Here is a 20,558-nt window from a genome sequence, read left to right as displayed (position 1 = left end):
ACAACATCTTGAAAGGCAGCACGTGGCTGTAGACCACGCGTATCACCCATCTCTGAATTTTAATAACCACCTCCAACAGATCTTGTCATCTTTTCCCGAGCTTTCCACACCTCCCGAAGGAAAGGGAGCACCTTCCCTCCCTGGGTGACTGAATCATCTATAGCAAGTGAATGACCTGGGGAATAGAATTCAAAATAAGTGACTTTTTTTTCAGGTTTATCACCAAGATCTGCATATCCGATGCCTTAGAGCAGAAAGGTGCTGGCGCTGCCTCTTTGCTCCATCATCACATCGCTCTCCTGGGCTCCTCGGGTTTTGCAAACCCAACTGTTGTGGTTGATCCCGGCAGGTTTGAACACAGAAGGAGTGAGCCCTATAAAAAGGGTTTTTTTAAGGGCTACGTGCCCTGCACCTGCTACAGACTTTGAGGCAGGAACGAGCCCCATGCAAAGCACCAGGAGAGAGGACGCGGCAGCATTTGCCCAAGGCAAGCATGGAAATCACGGCATCGCGCGGCTCAGCATCCTTCTGATCTGGGTTTTAGGGGACCAAAGCCAATGTGATGTTATTACCTTCATTAACGGCTGCCTGAAAAATCTTTTTCTCCCTTTTTTTTAAAAATTTTTCCAAGCAGACGCACCAGCTGTGAGGGTGGGACCCGCGCTTTGTACCGGAGCGGTTTGCAGCGGCAAAAGAGCTCGAGATTCGCTGGACTGCACCCAGACATCGACGATCTTTGCTTTGCTTTTGGCTGAAATTCCTACCGGACTCTGTTTTGAGCCAATTCGATTGAAAACATCACTTCTTCCTGCCGTCGGAGCAGGTAGCACACTCCGTATTGACACAGTTGCGAAGTACAGCCCACGTGCACATCCTTCATTTAATGCCATCAGCTCTGCGATTTGGGGTAAATACAGCAGATATTGGCTTTTCCGTGCTCCGGATGCCTACGCAGCCAGGGATGTGGAGTGGGGCTGCATGGGATGCTCTGAGCTGGAGCCGGTGATGAGAAGCAGGGCCTGGAGGTTGGTGCCACGAGCTCCGCTCCTTATTTGCCAAATATCTGCAGGTGTGTGAGCCAGGAGAAGAGGGAGAGGACGAGCTGTGTCACCTCTGCACCTAAACGGGGCCTGGGGGATGCCACGAGATGCTGTTACGTGTAAATAATCCCCACAGGTGCCAGCGGAGCCCCGAGTCCCAAACTGGTTGGTGTTGAAAGGACCTCTGGAGATCATCCAGTCCAACCCACCTGCTAATGCAGGGTCACCAGAGCAGATCACGCAGGGTCGTGTCCAGGTTTGAATGTCTCCAGAGAAAGAGTTTCTCTACGATGACGGAGTTTGATCCATGCTGCATCTGCTTGTTAAATTAACACCTCTCTTTTATACAGCCTCCAGATATAATTCTGTATTAAAGCCATGCATCTCATAGAATCATTTTGGTTGGAAAAGACCCTCAAGATCATTGAGTCCAACCGTTCCACCACCCCTGGCACTGCCCTATGTCCCTGAGAACCTCATCTCTGTGTCTGCTCAACCCCTCCAGGGATGGTGACTCCAGCACTGCCCTGGGTGCCTGTTCCAATGCCCCACAGCCCTTTGGGGAAGAAATTGTTCCCCAGATCCAACCTCAACCTCCCCTGGCGCAACTTGAGGCCGTTTCCTCTGGTCCTGGTGCTTGTTCCTGGGGAGAAGAGACCAACACCCTCATTGCTGAAGGGGCCAGAAATGTGCGGGGTAATCCAGGAGGCTTTAGCAACTGGTGCGGGAGAGGGAAAAATTCAATTTAAATTCAATATCTTAATTTGGATACCAAATCCTTCTGGCACAGGGCTACAGGTATGTGCTTGCTACACAGCAATGCTTCGGTGTTAACCAGCACCAAAGCGGAGTGACATGGCAAACTCTTCCCAGAGCAATGGTTTGGGATGTTTTGCACTTGCAGGCGCGTGGTCCTCATCCCACTGTCCATCTCCAAGGGTTTCCAAACCATGTGGAAGCTCAAGCTTTTATAACCCACACAAAAAGAGATTACAGAGCAAACTCAAAGGAGGTGGATGCTCCTGGGGCACAGTGGAACCCTCCACAGCAGGGGCTGGAGGATTCTTGTTTGGCTTCATTTTGCCAAGAATAGAGCAGGGGGTGGTGGTTTGAAGAATGAGTCACAGAATCTCTATAGAGTTTAGGGATCATTAGATGATCTAATCCAACCTCCCACCTATCACAGGTCGTTAAATAGCACTTCGTTACTCTGGGGAATGGGAGCCAAAACGTCTCATCCAGAAAGACGGTCTGTCTTGATTTAAAGACACGAGGACACGGAGGACTTGCCACTTCCCTTGCTGGCTCATTGCAACGGTTACTCACCCTCTCTCTTACAACATGCCTCCAATTTCTAAATTTAAAGATTTTCTGGCTTGATCTTCCAGACATTACTAGTTGTTATTTCTTCTTTGGGGGAGAACACACCCAGCAAGACCCGGTGCCCAGGAAAATACTCTGAAAGTCCAAACACCTCTTCATTTTGCAAGCGAGCCATATAGATTCAAGCTCAATCTGCGAAAAACATGTCCTTGAGCTTTCTGGACACCAGTTGTCTACTTTTTTTTTGCTTCCCCTCCCACTGGTGTCCCAGTTAAAATGCGAACGCCTGATACAGACACAATATCCCAGCACAGACCTTGTTAACATTGAGATACAAACTGCCTGGTCGGGGATGACCCCGTGATCTGCCGGGGTGGAAAGATGTGTTTGTACCTTCAAACAACTTCTTCTTGTGCATAATTGTCACAAAAATGAAGATCTGGTGCCCAGGCAGCTCAAACCACCCCTGGGTAAGCCTGGGTTTGGGCTCACCTGCAAGTTTAACAAGGCTTTGCTTCATATGGAGTTGAAAACAGGTGGAAATTATCAAATATTTAGAAGGCAGCACTGAAATCTTGTTTCCCTGTTCTACAACCAGCATCCTGGGTTATCAGCACAACTTGCCCCCATCGCCACCTCGACTGTCAGGCAATTTTTCCCCATCTGCCTCTTGCTTTCCCTCCAGCGGGAAGAGTTTCTCTTAATTAGTGGCCCATAAAATAATTAAAAGAAGCCCCAAATTGGAACAACCTTTAACCCCCCCCATCCCACTCCCCATCGTTCAGATTAACAAATCAACTCCGTGTCATTAATCTCTAAACTGAGCTGCTGAATGAGCAATTTGTGTCCAATAACGAACAGAGCAGGTATTAAACATTTCTTAAGCACATAGTACACGAGTTACTCATTAAAGGGGGAAACGTTGAAACATTAAGCAGAAAGCAGTAACCATAAAACATCCCTTTGCAGTCCTTTAGGGAAACTAACCATGTTTTCACGCCTGTTTGAGCATACATAAAAATATATCTCCTGTTTTTAATGGAATTGCCTCGCAGGACTGGTAGCTCCATGATGTGTTGGGTATTCGCAAAATCCCAGACTGGTTGGGGTTGGAAGGGATCTCTGGAGATCATCCCGTCCAACCCACCCGCTAACGCAGGGTCACCAGAGCAGATCACACAGGGTTGTGTCCAGGTGGGTTTGAATGTCTCCAGAGAAGGACACGGTGTACGCGCTGGGTTTGTTGGTTCTATTAGGGATAAATGTTGGGCTGAACAAATTCTTTGGCAAAGAGGGAAAATTAAACCACTTCAAGGGTCACGTCAGGTTGGCATGAGACGCATCGTGGAAAGACGAGGTAATGCTGCCTGTGGTTTGGGATGGAGGGATCGATAATGGCCTTGGTCTGAAAGCAGCCAGGGAAAAATTCCTTACCTGATCAAGTAGCAGCAGAAGAGCAAACTGAGGATGAAGACAAAGATGGCTGTGCCGAAAACCACGATGTATATGTTGAGAGGCAGGTTCTGGAACCCGATGTTCGGCATCCTGAAACTGTAATGCTGGAAGTCCGAGCTCATGGGTAGGCTGCAGAGACAGGGAGGAAACACAGGGACGTCAGGCTCCTTCGGCAGCACCGCGGCGTGTTCGGAGGAGACCACGGGCCCCTCCGACGGCAGACGGGGGAAGGAGAACGCAGCTGGCACCACTGCTGTCTCGCATCCTTGCCCGAAACTGAGCCCCCAGCTCAGTAACCCTGAAAACAAAGCAGGGCTGGATCGGCTGGGATTTTTCTTCTCCTGCTGCGAGCTTCTCCTCCAGCTCTTTTCCCTTCTTCCTTACACACATCATCTTTTTAAGTTAAACGCTGCATCAGATGGACGGCGGGGATTTGCATCTGGCTGTACCCGAAGCCCCCCAAACCCCTCATTAATTAGCCCAAAATACTGCGAGCAGCCAGAAAGTCTTACAGTGAGGCAGGTTTTCCGTCCCCTCTTGCGGTTTCCGAGACTGATTCCTCATTCTGTAGAAATCGCCCCTCCAAAACCACCATGCACATGAACCGGCGCAGGTTCAACACGCGGGCGGGACGGGAAGGACGAGGACGTTCCCATGTCACACGGCCGTGCCGATGAGAAATTATAGGGGTCATAAAAGAGACTTGGTTTGTTTTTATCACGTGAGATCCGCGCCAGGCGGTTTAAGGGCATTTTTGCAGGGTTCAGGTTCGTTCCTTGGTATCACCCCACGCTGCTTCCCCCCAGCAAAACCCCAGAGCACCCGCGAGCAGCGGCCAAGAGGAAGACGCAATGATTTTGGCTGTTGATGGACCACGTCTTGGACGCGCGACCAAACCCTCCCTCCCCTCAGAGAGACCCAATTAAACCCTGAGCAGCTGCCTGGGATAACGACTTCAGCGTATGAATTTAGTTTTATCGCACGGGACACTAATATTTTACAGCAATCCTCACGGAATGTTTTTCAAAAGTCAGGTGGAAAACCAGCCCCGTGTCTCTGTATCACCATAAAACCCCCCTCGCTGCCATAATGCCGTATTAATACTCAAAACCCTTAGCTGGAAAGCACATATTTATTATTTCTTATTATTATTCCTTTCTATTGCAATCATTCTCCGAGAAATTCACCCTTGAACGATCACAACCGTCTCTGGCCAGGCACAAAGTTCACCTACCTCCAGCTTAGAAAAGGAAGTTAAAAAATATGCCTTATTTTCCTTTCTGCCCACGGGAGAGGGCTGGACGTGCAATTAAATTTCACAACAAGCAGGGAAAGTACCTGAAGCCTGAACTCTTTGTTTCCCAAATAAAATTACCGAGGAATAACAAAACCCTCCCCCGGAGCAGGGAGTTTTCAACGGCGCATTAATTGCATGGCTCCAATTTTTGTACGGCGGGATTTGAACCCAAACATGCCGGGGAGTGATGCTGCTACAATCCAAAAGTGTCTCTGAACGTCCTGCTCCTTCTCCAAGCCGCATCCTCGCTCCTTTACCTCTTTTCCCCCTTTTTGCTGAACCTGCTGGGCTTTCCTCCACCCTCCCATCATATATATTATTATTAATAATACATTGCTCGTATATACATTGCTCCCCAGCTGTTGTGCGGACTCACCTCTCACCCCGGCTGCCTCACCGGCACCAGCAGCATCTCGCTCCAGCCGCTTTCGGTTCCCTCGACTCGCTGGAAGTTTCGAGGCAATTTCTGGGAAAGCCTGGATTTGATTAAAGCCTCCAGAGACCAACACGCATGTTCAGAAACTCTCCCGGCCAACGTGGAAATGCTACAAGAGCTCCGGGAGCCGATGCTCCCCCCGCTGCTGCGAGGATGGGATTTTATAACACAGCAGCTCACACCCCTCCACCAATGCTCCCTCCGCTCAGTCGAGCTGTTTTGCTTTGCAAATAAATTCCAAAAAAAAAAAAGCCCAAACCATCCCCTAAACCTTTGTTCCCGGCTCGGCGGCGTAGGGTTGGGTTTGGTTTATATCTCTGCTGGGTCAAAGGGATTTTAGACAGTTCAGGGGCTCTCCCCTCGCTCACGCTCACGTGACAGAGGATGTTTTGGCTGAAGGACGAAGCTCCAACTGTCCCCACTGACCCTCGGGTTTGTGTTGAGTCACTGGCCTTGGCCAAGGTTGGCCGGGTCCCACTCCTCAACCACCCAAGAGAAAAATCAAACATTTCCCATCTGGGATGGCTTCGGGTTGTTTTTTTGCAAAGAAGGAGAGATCACTCTCGGAGAAGAGGCAACAAAACCAACCAGCACCAGACGGTTATTTTTCTTTCCTTTACAGCTCCTTGAACTTGTGATGCTCTGGGGGCTTTGGTTCAGCTCTCCCACCTGGAGATGCCGCAGAGGACACAGCACGAAAGCAGAGATGACAAATAGGGAAGAGCTCAGGGTGGATTCAGAGTGGTCAACCCCATCAAGCCAGAAAAACTCCTTACGGTCACATCCAGCCAGAACCGCGCAGCTCTTCCACTCATCCCCATGACCACAGCCGCAGCTACAAACCACCACCAAACCAACCATCAGTATGAACAGAGCTCTACCCCACCTACAACATCCTACTCTCTTCTCCCAACAGTACCGTTTCCCGAAGATTTTACCCCAAAAAAGGCGTCACCGATGCAGCCGTGACCTACCTGCTGGCCATACCGCGAGGGCTCGGCCTCCCCGGGCCAACCCTGCGGTCCGAGAGTCCCACACCAGATCCATCCAACCCCTGTGTGAAATAACCTTCTCCATGCCGGAGCCGCCCTGGTCCTCCCTCCTGCCTGTGGCAACAGCTGAGAAACATTACGGCAAAAACCACGGAGGTTACAGGGAAAAAATAAGTGAGTCTGCACAGGATCCAGGAAACCGTTAACTTTAAAAGACTTCACTGAAATCTGATGATTTTCAGCAGCCAAGCTTTGGGGTTGGGTTTTCTTTTTTTTTTCAGGGGAGTGTGTGGGGAGGAACTGTATTTTAATCTGCTTCAGATTCGGGAGAGCGCAGCCAAAAGAAATAAAAAAGGAGCCATAAAGAAGGATGAAAAGTTTCTGGTGTGGAACAAAAGCCTCCCTGTTGCTCTCTGCCTGGCCGAGATGTTCCGGTGGAGGAAGATGCTGTTCCTAGGACACCCACCGTCCCCAGGATGGGGGGCACAACCTGTCTGGAGGAAAGCGAGTCGGCTGGGCCAGAAGAAATAAGCTTGCTGAAGAAAGACTGCAGCACGGAGGGAACTGGAGGGTATTTATTTAATGATACGACAGCTTGCAAAAATAAAAAAGGATCGGCAGCGTCCTCGCCACGAGGCCAAACGTGGGGACACAGAGAGAACCGGGGATGGTAATGCCGAGAAGCAGAATGAGCCCAGCTCTGCGCCTCCTCCTTCCCGAAACCCTCCAACGAATCAGGCCAAGCCCATCCCCGTTTCTTCGACGACTACAAAACCAAGCTTTAATTAAAAGCCAAGTTACAGTGAATGGCATATTGAGAAGTCAGGTCGGCATTAACTCGCCGGCTTCACAGCACTTTGATTACAAGTCGAGTTGTTAAAGACAAACCTAAAGAAGCCACCAAGCGCAATTAATCCCTATTATAATCACAGTGAACGCTTAATGCGCTTAATAAGTGGGGCCAACCTCTTACCCAGGGCTTTCATCAGGACATCTCAAAGGGATTAAAAAAAGAGACAATTATCTCCTTACAGGCAGAGAAACTGAGGCAGGAGGGTCGCGGTCCCCAAGGCCGGGGGGTGACACCCGGGACACTGTTGGTGACAGCACAAGCATCATTCACAAGCTGAAAGCTACAAATTTTTCCTTCCCCGCTCCTTTGCCACGTGAATTTGAACTGTGTCTCTGGGTTTTACTTATTAAAGGGAGCTTCTTTTATTTTTTTTAATTAATTATTTATAAGACCAGCAGATAAAGGGGCCACGTGAACACCGTGCATCATCCCCAAATTCAGCCCACGTGTTGGGCAGAGGGGTGGATTCTACCTCTGCTATTCTTAAATAAAACCCCATTTTCAGAGGCATTTATCTTATGTTTTTGAGACAAATAACTTCCTCCACGGGGATTCAAATCAAACCCAGGCTGGTCTGAACCTCCTGAACCATCAACTGGAGGAGGCGGATGGAGCTGCGGGTCTGAGACCCCGCGTTAAAAACTCAACAAATCCAGACGCGCACAGGTTCCCGTCACCCGGTGGAAACCAGGGAAAAGAAAACTCTAAACTGCGGCAAAACTCCAAGTCAGGATATTTTATCGACGGGAAAGGTTTCAAGCTGGCGCGAGTGGCGTTTCGAGTTTCAAAGGCGTTATGCAAGTCCGCCAAGGGTTTGATACAGGTTGAACCAAAACGGTTGTTAACTCAGTTGAAAGTTAAACTGTCAGCAGCCGTCCAGACTTTTCTGAAATCCCCCAGGTTGTACTGTGAAACGGGGTGTTCTTCCATGCAATAAATCCACAACACGATGGGATAACATAAAATAAAAAAATTACAAATAATTTAAAATAAAAGATTTTTTCGAGTGTTTAAAAAATAGCAGCGAGAGATGCTTGCGTTCAACTTGCAGGCAAAAAAAAAAAACACCCCTTTGTGAACCCCAGAAGGAAAGCAAAGCCCTGACCTCAAGCAGCTGGAAGGAATTTCCTCTGGCTCCACCTCTGGAGGATCCGCGGTGGGAAAATCCTGAGCAGCTGCGGAGCCAAACTCGGCACCGCTGTCACCCCCAGGATGGAGCTGGGGGAGCGACGTCCTTTGCCAAGGGGACAACAGGATGGAGATTGAGGGAAAAGAAAAAATAAATAAATCTCGATGCTGTTGCGGAGCCGCATCCAGTGCTGGCTCCAAGCATCCAACCGGACCCTCCTCCTTCACCGCAGAATTTGGTTGGACTCAATGATCTTAAAGGTCTTTTTCCAATCAAATGATTGATTGACTCTAAAATGAAAAAGAGGCGAGCGTGCGGCTCGGCAGCGTTATTGATTAGCGGGATTAACGACCGCGCGGCAAAGCGTGCTGGGAACGGAGAGCCCGGGGTGTTTTCATGGCCAACATCCCAAAATGTCCCTGACGATGAGTTACGCTACGGGGCAGAGCCGTACCGAGATCCAGCAAAGCGATGCTGCACTGTAGCTGGGGAAAAAAGGCAACTTTTGGGTGTCAAACAGAACAAAAAACTGTTTATTTTACCCATTTCAGCTACGTGCAGCTTTGGGGAACGGCAGCGGATTTTTATTGTGTGCCCAGACAGTCGTGAAATCAAACGGACCTCCAACCAAGCAGCACTTTGAACCTTTGATCCCTTCTCCCCAGGAGTGAATCTGATGCTTTTTTTGACCTGGAATCAGGAAACTTCTTGGCTTCATTCCCTGGCCGGCTGACACTGAGCACAAAATTTTAACCCTCTCCACTATCTTTGGGCCGGGGAACGTGGACAGAGCGATGTGACAATGTGACGAAGCAATCGTTCGCTGGAAAAATATAGAAAAGACTTTATAATGAAATAAACGCCCAGTAGCGCAAGTGGCACCATGGCAATTTTCAGCAAGCACTTTTGATTTTGGACAGTTTAACAGATAAACGATCCCACGACCTTAATACCGAAGAGTTCCTTTAAATGCGAAATTGTTTTTTGTGACCGTCGGCAGAGAAACGCGCAGAAAACAGGTCAGCTGCAGCTCCCATCGCCGAGTTTCAAGTCAAGGGCTTTCACCCAGCGTCACAGGGAACGCAAACCAGAGGTTTGCTCAGTTGCAAGTTCCAGGAAAAAAAGGCAAAAATAAACAGGAAAAAAAAAAACCAACCACCAAAACCAAACCAAAACTCAATAGCGCTTTTAAATCCGGTGTGTAGGAGGGGGGAAGCGCAGTTTGGAGCAGAGCCCATCAGGTCGCAGAAATGAGAAATGGAAATCACTTATCAGGAGGGTCTGAAGTGAAGTTGGCAGCTTCTCGCTTTGACAGGCGCACACACGCTGCCCCAGTCCAGTTCTCTTTGCTTCTCGGCAATGAGATAACGCTCATGGAATTTTTTTTCCCTTGGGGTTTAGGGATATTTTTTCTATTTTCCCCTTTTCCTGGCATGTGGCACCATCCCAGCTCCAACATCATGACCCGTTCAGCTCTCTCCTCCTCCCAAAATCGTGGTGGGGAAGGTGCTAAAAAGCTCAGGTGCTGAAAAGTTTAATAACACACACGTTATTAAAAAAGCGAGTATTTTAGACCAAGCACAGCACCGAAAGCCAGGGCTGAAGTCAGGGTGAGCAGCTTCGCCCTCGACCCTATTGCTTAATTAGGTGGAAATAACCTTCCACCCTTCGTTTGCGGTAGTTTCTCCTCGTTTGCAGAGTTTTCCCCAATTAAGAAGTTCCTTGGGGAAAGTGGATCAGAAACTCCATGAGAAAAGCTCAGCCTACGCTGCCGAAGCGCCAGACCGGAGATGTTGGTGTTAAACACTCTGGGGAATTTGCAAATTCCTGGGTGATGACACCGAGAGCCGGGGGAAGCAACGGGAGCTCCCGAAATATCACGTATGGAAAAACAAAATTATCTCACTTTGATCAAGTCATCTTCAGGCTGAACAAAAGCAAATCTCTCTCTGCAAAGCAGAAGAGCGACCGGCCTTCTCCACTCTTTTATATTGAGAAGCAGATGGACTAAATGACCTCCTGGAACCCTTTTCCTTCTGTTTCCTAAGCTCCTTTAATGGGGGAAAAAAAAAAAAATCAGGGATCAATAATCCCTAGAAAATCCTCCTAGAGGTGGGCACCCTGTGCTGGCGATGGGAACCGCAGCTGCCAGCAGCCATCCTACAAAAGCAGTAAGAGGAGCCGAGCACAATTTGGGATGCAGGAAGGCATTAAGCTCTCGTTTACACTAAATAAGGTTGCTAGGTTATGGATTTTTTTTTTTTTTTTGGCGGGGGGGGATACACGACACATAATCTGAAAGGGGTTCCAGATGGCTGGAAAGTCTCGCGGTGGAAAAGCAGAGTGAGGCCAGAGAGGGAAGAATTCCTCTTTAGGCCGCTGCCGTCTGCTCCCGGATCTTGGATTTCAGTCCTGAGGAATGTTCTCCGCAGAGTCTTTTAATTGCACCATTTATATTTGCGGTCAAAATTAATGAGAAGAGGTAGTTGTACTCAGAAGAGCAAAAAAGCTGCTATTGGATACCGGAAAAAAGTCACTAAAACAAATCGTACAGAGGAGCTGCCCCTCCAAGCCCACACGGATTCTGCAAGGTTTGGATTTTGAGATGCTGACAGCATTAAAAAAAGGCTGCAGAAAAACCCAAACAAACCCAAACCTCAGCCTGCTGGGAATTTACACTAACGCCACGTCACTGCCATTTGCTATTTTTCCTAATACTTACAAAAAAAAATGAGCTGTGCAGTCAGCCTGCCCTCCCTCTGGTTTTAACAAAATTACTAGATTTTGGAGGAGTATTTTTTTTATATATATCATTTTTTCTGCTCTGCTAACAGAGACCAGGAAGATTTTTGCAACGCTTTAGATTCCAGCAAAAAAACCCCTTCCTGGAGCCATCCAAATACAGGACACAAACGTCTTCGCTCCCATGGGATCGGCACAAGCAAAGGGGGATGTAAGGATGGCAAAACCTTCAAAATTCAGCTGGAAACGACAAATTGAACTTTTCCACTCCCAGACTGCATGGCCAAGTGAGGTGGCTGATGGAGATAAATATGAATAAACCAAATATACATGTTTTCTTCCTCTGTGGCACAGTCTCAGCGCTGAAGACGATGCCACGGCACACCGTTCTTCTCCCGTTCTCCCTGAAATCATCGCCTGACTTTATTGGGATGGAGAAAATCAAGGGACCTTGAAATTCAGGGTTACTCGGACCCTGGGGGTCTGTAACCAGGAGATGACAGATAATCACGCATGAACTTTCAGCATTACCTACCCGCACCCCTCCTTTGCCCAAGGACGTTACCTCTTACAAGGGTTTCTCATAAATTGAGCCCTATATAAGTAAAACTCCAAGTTACAGCTGTGCTGCTGATGCGGGACTCATTTAAAAAAAAAAAAAACCAAAACACACAACTTTTGAGAGGGTTACTTAAAGTCTGCATTTTTCTTTTAGCCAACCAACCAAAACCCGCTAAATATTTTCTGACCACTCCAAGGCTACTGGGGCCTCCTCGGGCAGCAAAGCTCAAAAACACCAACGCGACTTTCAAGGACGTAACGGTTTGTTGTCGGATCTTTACGGATTCCCAGGCGCTGAACCGCCTACGAGAAGGGAAAATAGATGAGTGGCACTAAGGAGTCGGCGTAGTAACGAGCGGGCAGGATGCCTGGAGCGGCTTTTGAGAGGTCAAGAGAGCACATGATGCCTGGGAGCCCTCGCATTGGGTTTTTACTACGAGTTAAAGATACTTCCAGCAAGTCCGGTTATTAAATCGCCGCCTTTGCACATCTTTTAAAACCGGTTTTTTAAACCCAAGACTTTCCTTGCCCTGAAATAACATTATCCCTTTTTCAACTCATTCCTACCCTTCGCCACCTTAACCGAAACGGCAACATTTGAGGGGAAAACCCGCGTTGAGACGAAACGTAAGGAAAGGTCCCGTACTGTGAGGATTTTTAGGTGGCGCCGTCAAGAAGCATCATTGAAATTCAGCGGGAGAAGCTGGTTTTCCTCCGCTCTGCGGGGGCTGCCATGTCAAATCACATTTGGATTCACGGTACAAAGCTGTGAAAATACCACCGCAGCGACTATTGGCACATTTCAATGAAAACGCCGTGGCCTCATTAGTATAGTGGAAATTATGAGCTTGTCTTTGTACGTATTTAAGATCTTGCCTCTGAAAGTATATTGGGTCGGGGCCAGAAATTCCTGGCTTGGAGCTGCTACCACTTGACAGTTCGGGATTGCATCGCTTGCGCAGGTCAAGCGGCCGCGCAGCCATCGACCCGGGAGAAAAGGTATTTTAAAAAGACCCCACAGGGCAACGTTGTGATAGGAGGCAGATCACGTCCTAATGAAAGCACAGGTTATAATTAAGAGGGCGCAGGAATGCGGAGCGCGTGGATTCTCATCCCGCTCCCATCGCATCCCGTCGACCCAAAAGCACTGTTCCCCTCTGGGGATGGGCCACAAAAGCCCAAAATATTTGCAGTAAGGGGCAACCTCGTGAAATAACATCATTTTCAGGATCTGCTCATCTCAACGTGTGATTTTGCAAGTGTCCAGGGACGAAAGCTTTCGGGTCAGCTCCCTACTTACCCGCACGGGTGCCGCAAGGCAGCCAGGCCACGCAAACCCAACGTATCTGCTGAACGGCTACTGCGGTTTGCTGCCAGGGACACTGGAAAAAAGAAAAAGAAAACAACCCTAATATTGCACAAAAAGCCGGAGCTTGTTGGGGAGAGGATGAAGATATTGTTTTCTGACGCTTTGATTCGCAAAGGCTCCTATGAATTGGTTCAGCTCTTGGTAACAGCACAGAGATCCCCATTTAAAATGCAGCAATGATGTTACACGGCACAGACAGAAAAGCAGCGAGGGGGGGAAAAAAAGTCTCAGCTAATCCTCGCAATTTTATAAGCATCTGAGACACTAATCCGTTGATCTCATTGAAAAGGATTAGAATTACTCCAGTGTCAGTAAATTTAAGAAGTTTTCAACCAGACGTAAACAAAAGCGGAGAGCAGCCCACGGAGGCGGCTGCCACACAGTGAGAAATCCTGAAAAATCCTCACCGGGGCTGTTTTTGGGGTGAAAAGGGGGAATTTCTATGCCAGGGTTGTCTGAGGAGATCCTGGCTGCAGGATCCCATCCCAGACGAGCATTGCAACCCATTTTTGGGGTCCCGCTTCTACAGGAACGATGAAAAAAACCCCACCCCCAAATCCCCAACTTGTTCTGCACTGACCAAGGAAAACATTATTTTAATAGTAACAAAAAAGAGGGCAAACTTCCAAGCGGCAAATTGGATAATTTACACAAAACCCGAGTTTTGTTCAGCACCGCAGCAACCGTTGTCCGTGCAACTTTGCAGCAAAGACTCACATTAAGGTGGAAAAATACAACAGGGTATCCTCATGTAAACAGCCCCACACCTGCTGCCATGCTCGTGATTAATCATTTATAAAATTAAAGAATACATTATTTGCTTTAGAAGATGCAGGCAGCGTGCAACCTGGTTTTTCATACCAACCACAGTTTGCTCCTAAGTTTGATGTTCTGGCTCTTAAGGGATGTGTTAATAGCTGAAATAAATCAAAACCTAAAAGAGGCTTCAGGCAAAAAGGATTCAGGAGATTCTTTGGTGAGAAAAAGTCACTTTTGTTAGAAAACAGAAGTTTTCTAACAAAGAAAGTGAACTCTTTTTAGTGCTTATTTCTTTCCTCTTTTAAATTCCATCCTACAAAGAAACCAAAAGATACCCAAGTTTCAATCTCAGTTTAAACCAGGACCCAATCTCATCAGAGCTTGTCTTAAAATCACCCTTTCGAAGATGCTTGATGGGACGGCAGCAGAATCCCTCTTCTCCAGCCCATTTTAACAGGGTACCATATATTTTTTTCACCCTTAGGCACAGAAAACCACTCTCTCAGTGCCAGGAAAACACATCCCAGCCCTTCGCCATCACCACCCTGACGTGCTCATCCTGCTGCATCAGTGGAAGATGCTGCAGGAGATGCGAGGGGGGAAAAATACAAGAGGGAAGCCCCAAATCTGGAGCACACGACAACTCGGCATCTCCCAAGCAAAGCCACAGCTGAGGAAACGATCCATTTTTCCTGCTTTTACTCCCAAAGCGCCGCCTCCAAACGATGCTCAGCACAATTGTGACTTTTTTGGTGCAAACGCAAAGTGAGACCGGGGTGGATGGTTCAGTTGACAGACAGCCGAGCGATGTGACCGCCAGCGGACAGGCTCCAGCAGCTCTCGGGCGAGATTATCGCTATTTATTCAGCCACAAAACCACCCAGAGCTGCGTGATCCCATCCCACTTTGGGCAGCCACCGCCGTCACAGAGTCTCCACAAGCCTCGTCTTTTATTTCAGCTGCCAAGAGAGCGAGATGCTGGGTCTTAATCCAGCGCTTCTCAGCTCAAAACCAAACGAAAAAAACCAACCCCGCAGCTGTGTTAATAACCAGCGAGCCAGGAAATCACCCCAGGGGAAGCCCAGCCTGGCGACGGGTTTTTTATACAGAACAATAGAAAAATGAGAGTCTCTAAAGCACTGCGAAATATTTGCCGGCTTGTGACAAAGCTCTGCGTGGACAGAAGTTTAATTCGATCCTTACGGTACGCCGGCAATTTAATTTCACGCAGGCTGGAAGCACGAAGAGCCTGGTTGGGGGGAGGCACGACACTCGGATGGATTTATTTTAGTTGGAAGCCGTTAACTGGGAGACTGCGCTCCCTCCCACCCAATTTTGACAGGTAATTTGGCTTCACCCATCTTCTTACCTGCTGGGCTACTCCTCCTGCCTTCAATCAGACTGTGCGAAGGGCCAAAACCCCCTGCCCTCCACGCTCGTGGACTCCCAGGATGAGAAACCGCACGGCACCAAAGCTCTTGTATTTTCCCCTAAATACTTCTCCAAGTCAAGAAGCCAGGAAATCCCGTTATTTCCAGGCAGGGACAGCGAGAACAGCCCCAAACAGGCCAATGGCCGCAATAAGGAGCTCAGCACTTTCAGTTTCTCTCTTGCAAACACACTCCCGGCGTGGTTTCCTCTAAGGCACTTTGCGAGTTAAAAGCTGTAGCAGCAGCAAGATTAATCCTCCACGGGGATAAAAAAAAATAAATAAACCAGGAGTTACTCCTGCATGCTTCTCACATCCACAGCCCTGGAGCTGGAGCAGAAAAGGCGAGCGGCTGAAGGACTTCCCTGCCCTCGCTCCTCCTCCTCGGCATCTCGCCCGTTTTTTCCGAAGACCGATCCAGTTTTAGCTCCCGCGTCGGAGCAACCCGAGACCTCACAGCTTTCGGCTCCGCCGAGGCAGCTGCTCGCAGCTAATTTGGTCCGTCGGGCTCCAGCACTCGGCTCCTGCTGCTCGTCCCCGTGTCAGCGTTGAGGTTTTCTTGCTTCTCTCAGAGCAGCGAGGTTGTCCGTCCTCCTTGAGAGTGTCTTCTCCTCTCCTGCCACCACTCATCCCAACCTTGGGGACTTCACAGCTGCTCCGTCCTCACCGCCGATGCTATTTCTGGCAACCTTTCGAGATGCCTTGGACGGCTGCTCTTTCTACATCCCTCTGGCACTGTAATCAGCTCATTAACAGGACGCAAGAGCCCTCGACACATGGTTGGAACTGTTTAGGTTTCTTTTTTTTTTAATTTGATGAAAAGTAAAAGTGCCCTACGGGCAGCAAAACGACACATTGCGGGGGAAAAGCATCCCGAAACGATGCAGCTTACCTCTGCCCAGCACTATCGTGAAACCGCAGCGGGGGTTATATCCACATTTTCCATGGGGTCATCTGCATTTCTCAACCAAGTGAGAGGCATCACCGGGGTCAGGCGACAGCCGAGCTCTCCTGCAGATAAACCCCGTATCACATCATCAGTGATGTCATTTTAAAGCGCTGTCGGTGAGTCAGGGCAACGTCGCCAGGAAGGGACGGGAGGAGGGAGGTTTATCCAAGGTGGATGTTATCTCACGTCAACAACACGCGGCTTTATGATGACTGATCGCAGGAAAAAACAAAACCAGCTCAGCGACACCAGCCACAGCCGGGACTCAGGTGCCTGAAGACCAGGAGAAGCCTTAAACTCCCAAATCACCCTCCAGGCTTTGATAACAATGGTTCCAAGGTGGTTGAAGGCCAACAGAAGCATCTGCACCTCCTACTCGGGATGGGGTTGCCCGGGTTTACTGTGCACTAGAGTGAGAGAGCAGGATTTTGACCTGGCAGGACAGGACCTTGTCTCAGCTGTGCCAAGTCCTGCCATCCCATCGCAGAAGCGTTTCAGGTCGCGGCGGTGGGAGCAGGAGGAGATGAGCGTGTCCAGCCCGTGCCTCTCTCCCTGTTTTCAACATCCAGGTGGTGGTTTATGGCTCTGAGCTGATCGCTCGCAACACATCTTCTGCCACCAAGGTGGAGGTGATGGCTGGGTCGTTGGGAGGGATGACTCAAGAGGGAATATGTGGAGATAAGGTCCATGAACACGCAAGCTCTCCCAACAAAAGCTGGGTGTCCTCGTATCGTCCCACATGTCATTTAGGCCCCTGGGAGATCAGCTGGAAATTAGTCCTTGTTGGGTAAAACCTCCAGGTTTGGTTCAGTCTCGCAGTCTGGAGACACCCCTCGAGCAGCTCTGCTGCTTCCTCACCACGTAACCCTCAACCTCCTCCTCTCCATCACCCACCTCTCCCCCAGGGCACGGCCAGGACCACCCTCCGTCCAAGAAGGTGGTAACAACCAGTAATCATCATCTCACCTCCCATTTGCACATACGCTCTTGCTTATTAGAAGGTCAAATAGATCCCACAACATCCAGAACACGTTGACCAAGGTGTCCTTCACAGCTGGTCCATCACAACAGGTATCTCCAGTTGAGCTTGGAGACAAGCAGACCAGAGCCCAGGCTGCACAAACAAGAGGTGTCGCCACAGCTCACCCACCTCCACGGCTTGTCCCCTCAGCTCTGAGACTAAACACCACCACCAGTGACCCAATGAGCAGACCTGGAGTGTCCAAACCAAGCTGGAGATGAGAAGGAAGGTCCTGGCTAGCGGGTAAACCTTGGCATAAACTTTTACCAGGCTGAGCAGGGACAAAATAAGAGAACTCGAGCTGAACAGGTGGTCAGATGGAGCTTTGGGAGCTTGTGGAGGGGATTCCCTTCAACAGCAAGACCAGGAGACCCAGGAGGTCACCACCACCCTCACCTCCAGCAGCTCCACCACCTGCTCAGGACCAGGACCTTCACCTGTGGTCATCAGCCCCGCAACTTGTAACTGGATCGCCCCATCCCTACTGGCTGCTTACAGCACACAGGGCTGGAAGGATTTAATTTCCCTCTTTTCTTTTTTTCTTTTTAAAATACCTCAATTAATGCATTTTGGGTTCCTTCCATATTGCCCCCAAGCATTTCTACTGTCAGGGGCTGTATTCTTCCACCACCAGTTACTGGAGGCTCGTTATTTTTCCGGGCCGAGGGCCAAATTGGTATTTAATTTTCGCTCCAGATGGCACAGCACTCTAGATCCATCAGCTGGAGGATCTAACCTGTCTGAATAAAGTAATAGAGCAAATAACCTGATTTATCAGGGGCTGTTTGACACATTCAAGGTGGCTCTGTTTACACCTGGCATAAAAGAGAAGCATTAATATGAATTCTCGCTATCAAACCTGAAACAACAATAGGAATCTAAAAAATGATAATAATATTACAACTTGTATTTTGCTTTCTTGCGAGTCAAGCAGAAAAAAACCACTTGTTTCAGCCATCAGGGCACCCCAGACCTGGGTTTTGTTCCTTTTCCTCCATCCTCGCTGGCCCCAAAACCGCTGTCAGTCACGGGTTATGCAAAACAGTGCCCAACTTCTCCTACAAGCAAGGAGAAGAGCTAGGGAACCCAGATTTTAGCGTGTGGTGCTGAGGGCTCATGGCCCTGCTCACCGTAAGAGACTTGATGAGGACACGAGAGGACAACCACGAGATGTTCCAGTTACGTTTCTGGCTAATTCACCCCATTTCTAGGAAGCTGCCGCATCCCTCTGGCACAGCCTGCACCTGGGATATGTTCTCTGCAAACTAAATCACCTAAAATAACCCAGAAAAATTAAAAAAAAAAAAAAAAGTGAGTAGTCGGTTCATCTGCCCGGGCAGACAAAACGCTGCATAAAATCAGCTGAGCCTGCGAATGGCTGGGAACAAAGGGACGGGGGAGGTTTTTGTGCTCGTCTTTGCTCCGTTCAGAGCATCCTCAGGCTTTCAGAGCCAGTCCTGGCAGCAGCCGAGACAAAGGAAAAGCAGGAGCTGTTGACAGGAGCCGGTCGGGGAAAACCGGGGCGAGGAGGCACCTGCATCACCCTCCCCAGAAGCCACGGAGCCGGGTTCGCGTGTTGCCGAACACGTTAGACATGGCAGGAAACTCGAGATCAAAGGAGAGGAGCGTGCCAGAGCAAGATGTCATCCAAACCTTCTGCCAAAGGTGCGCGAGGGAGGGGGGGAAATAACCCCCAGACACACACGCTGGCACATCTGAAGGATCCGGCACCGCTTGTAGGTGCACGGGGCGGTGGAACCTATGGAGCTGCTCTCCTCCGCGTGTCCAGGCTACAACAAAGACAGGCTAAACTAAACAAAAAAACCCCCAAATCCTCACGAGGTGCATTTTTACCCGTCGGTTCTCAGTCCAGTGGGACCCACACGAATCCCTTGCTGATGGGAGGCGAAGCGGCAGATGCTGGGAGGGCTCCATACGTGCCTGCACGGCAGGAACAGCAGCGCTGTAGAACTCCAAAAAACAGCTTTTCCCATTTCTGCGTGGTTTTTTTTAAGCCAAAGAAACCCACAGCGTCCTGTCTCGGCCCCAGGAAAGCGATGGGACGTACCTGATCCCAAACCAGCGGCCACCGGGTACGGGGTGACCCAGGAGCTCCCTGTGACACCTCATGGGGTGGGGACACGTCCCCTGTCCCTTCCTCTGTCACCGCTGGGCCATGGGGTCCCAGGCCTCCACTGTCCCCCAAGTGGGGACCTTATGGGTCCCCCCACAGGGTCACCAGCCACCCCAGAAAGGCGCAGCCCTGGGGAGGGCCGGCCCCACAGGGCTCTGGGTGGGGGGCAGCAGGGATGGGCCTTGGCAGCCCCATCTCCCCAGGGCGGTCCCTGCTCCACAGGGGAACGTGGAGCTGAGAGAGAGGGCGGCCTGTCCCCCCGCCGGGGGCTGCTGAGGTGGGGGCGTCCCTGCCGCACAGAACGAGGCACAGAGAGGGGGCCCTGCTCCACAGGGGTGCTGAGGGAAGGGCCCTTCCCCTCAGAACAAGGCGGAGGGAGGGGGTCCCAGCCCCACAGGGGGTCCCAGCCCCACAGAACGGTGCATGAGGAGGGGGCGTCCGGTCCTCCGGCCCCCCAGGGGGCTCCCGCCGCCCCGCGGCCGCCCCGCACTCACCCGCCACTGTCCCGCCGAGGCTCGCGCCGCCCGCACTGCCCGGCGGCGGGGAGGGACCCGGATGGAGGCGGCCCCGCCCACCGCCCCGCCCACCGCCCGGCGCCGGGCACCGCCCCGCGGCTTCGCCGGCCGTGCTGCGCATGCGCGGGGCTTCGGCCGGGGCGGGGTGACGTCACGGCGCGGTGGGAGGGGCCGAGGGGGGTCTCGGGACAGGGGGTGACACGGGGACGCGGCGGCGCGGGGAGGGGGCGGCGGGACGTGTGGGGGGGTGTGTGCCGCGTGAGGAGAGGCTGGGGAGCTGGGGCTCTGGAGCTTGGAGGAGACTGAGGGGCGACCTCACTCATGGGGATCAATATATAAAGGGTGGGTGTCACGAGGATGGAGCCAGGCTCTTCTGGGTGACAACCAGTCACAGGACAAGGGGCAGTGGGTGCAAACTGGAACACAGGAGGTTCCACTTAAATACGGGAAGAAACTTCTTCACGGTGAGGGTGGCAGAGCCTGGCCCAGGCTGCCCAGGGAGGTTGTGGAGTCTCCTTCTCTGCAGACATTCCAACCCCCCTGGACACCTTCCT

General features: G+C 50.5%; 1 protein-coding gene across 6 annotated transcripts in view; it reads right to left on the bottom strand.

Moving 5' to 3' along the window:
* Nucleotides 1–20,065, bottom strand: part of RNF24 (ring finger protein 24) — a 28,770-nt gene extending 8,705 nt beyond the window's left edge. The window contains exons 1-3 of one of the 6 annotated variants that reach the window (XM_065633142.1): nucleotides 19,984–20,030; nucleotides 13,129–13,210; nucleotides 3,798–3,947 (exon numbers count right to left, since the gene is read on the bottom strand). In XM_065633142.1, the coding sequence (XP_065489214.1) occupies nucleotides 3,798–3,940 (143 nt within the window). In that variant the 5' untranslated portion in view covers nucleotides 3,941–3,947; nucleotides 13,129–13,210; nucleotides 19,984–20,030. Of the gene's footprint in view, nucleotides 1–3,797; nucleotides 3,948–5,491; nucleotides 5,517–13,128; nucleotides 13,211–15,325; nucleotides 16,104–16,277; nucleotides 16,353–19,983 lie in introns of those variants that run through there. The other 5 variants (XM_065633137.1, XM_065633141.1, XM_065633138.1 and 2 more) reach the window with 5 other exon arrangements.
* Between the last annotated feature and the right edge of the window lie 493 nt (nucleotides 20,066–20,558).

This window comes from Caloenas nicobarica, chromosome 4, assembly GCF_036013445.1.
Source record: "Caloenas nicobarica isolate bCalNic1 chromosome 4, bCalNic1.hap1, whole genome shotgun sequence".
Taxonomy (NCBI): Eukaryota; Metazoa; Chordata; class Aves; order Columbiformes; family Columbidae; genus Caloenas; species Caloenas nicobarica.
This window is presented reverse-complemented; position numbering and strand designations above follow the sequence as displayed.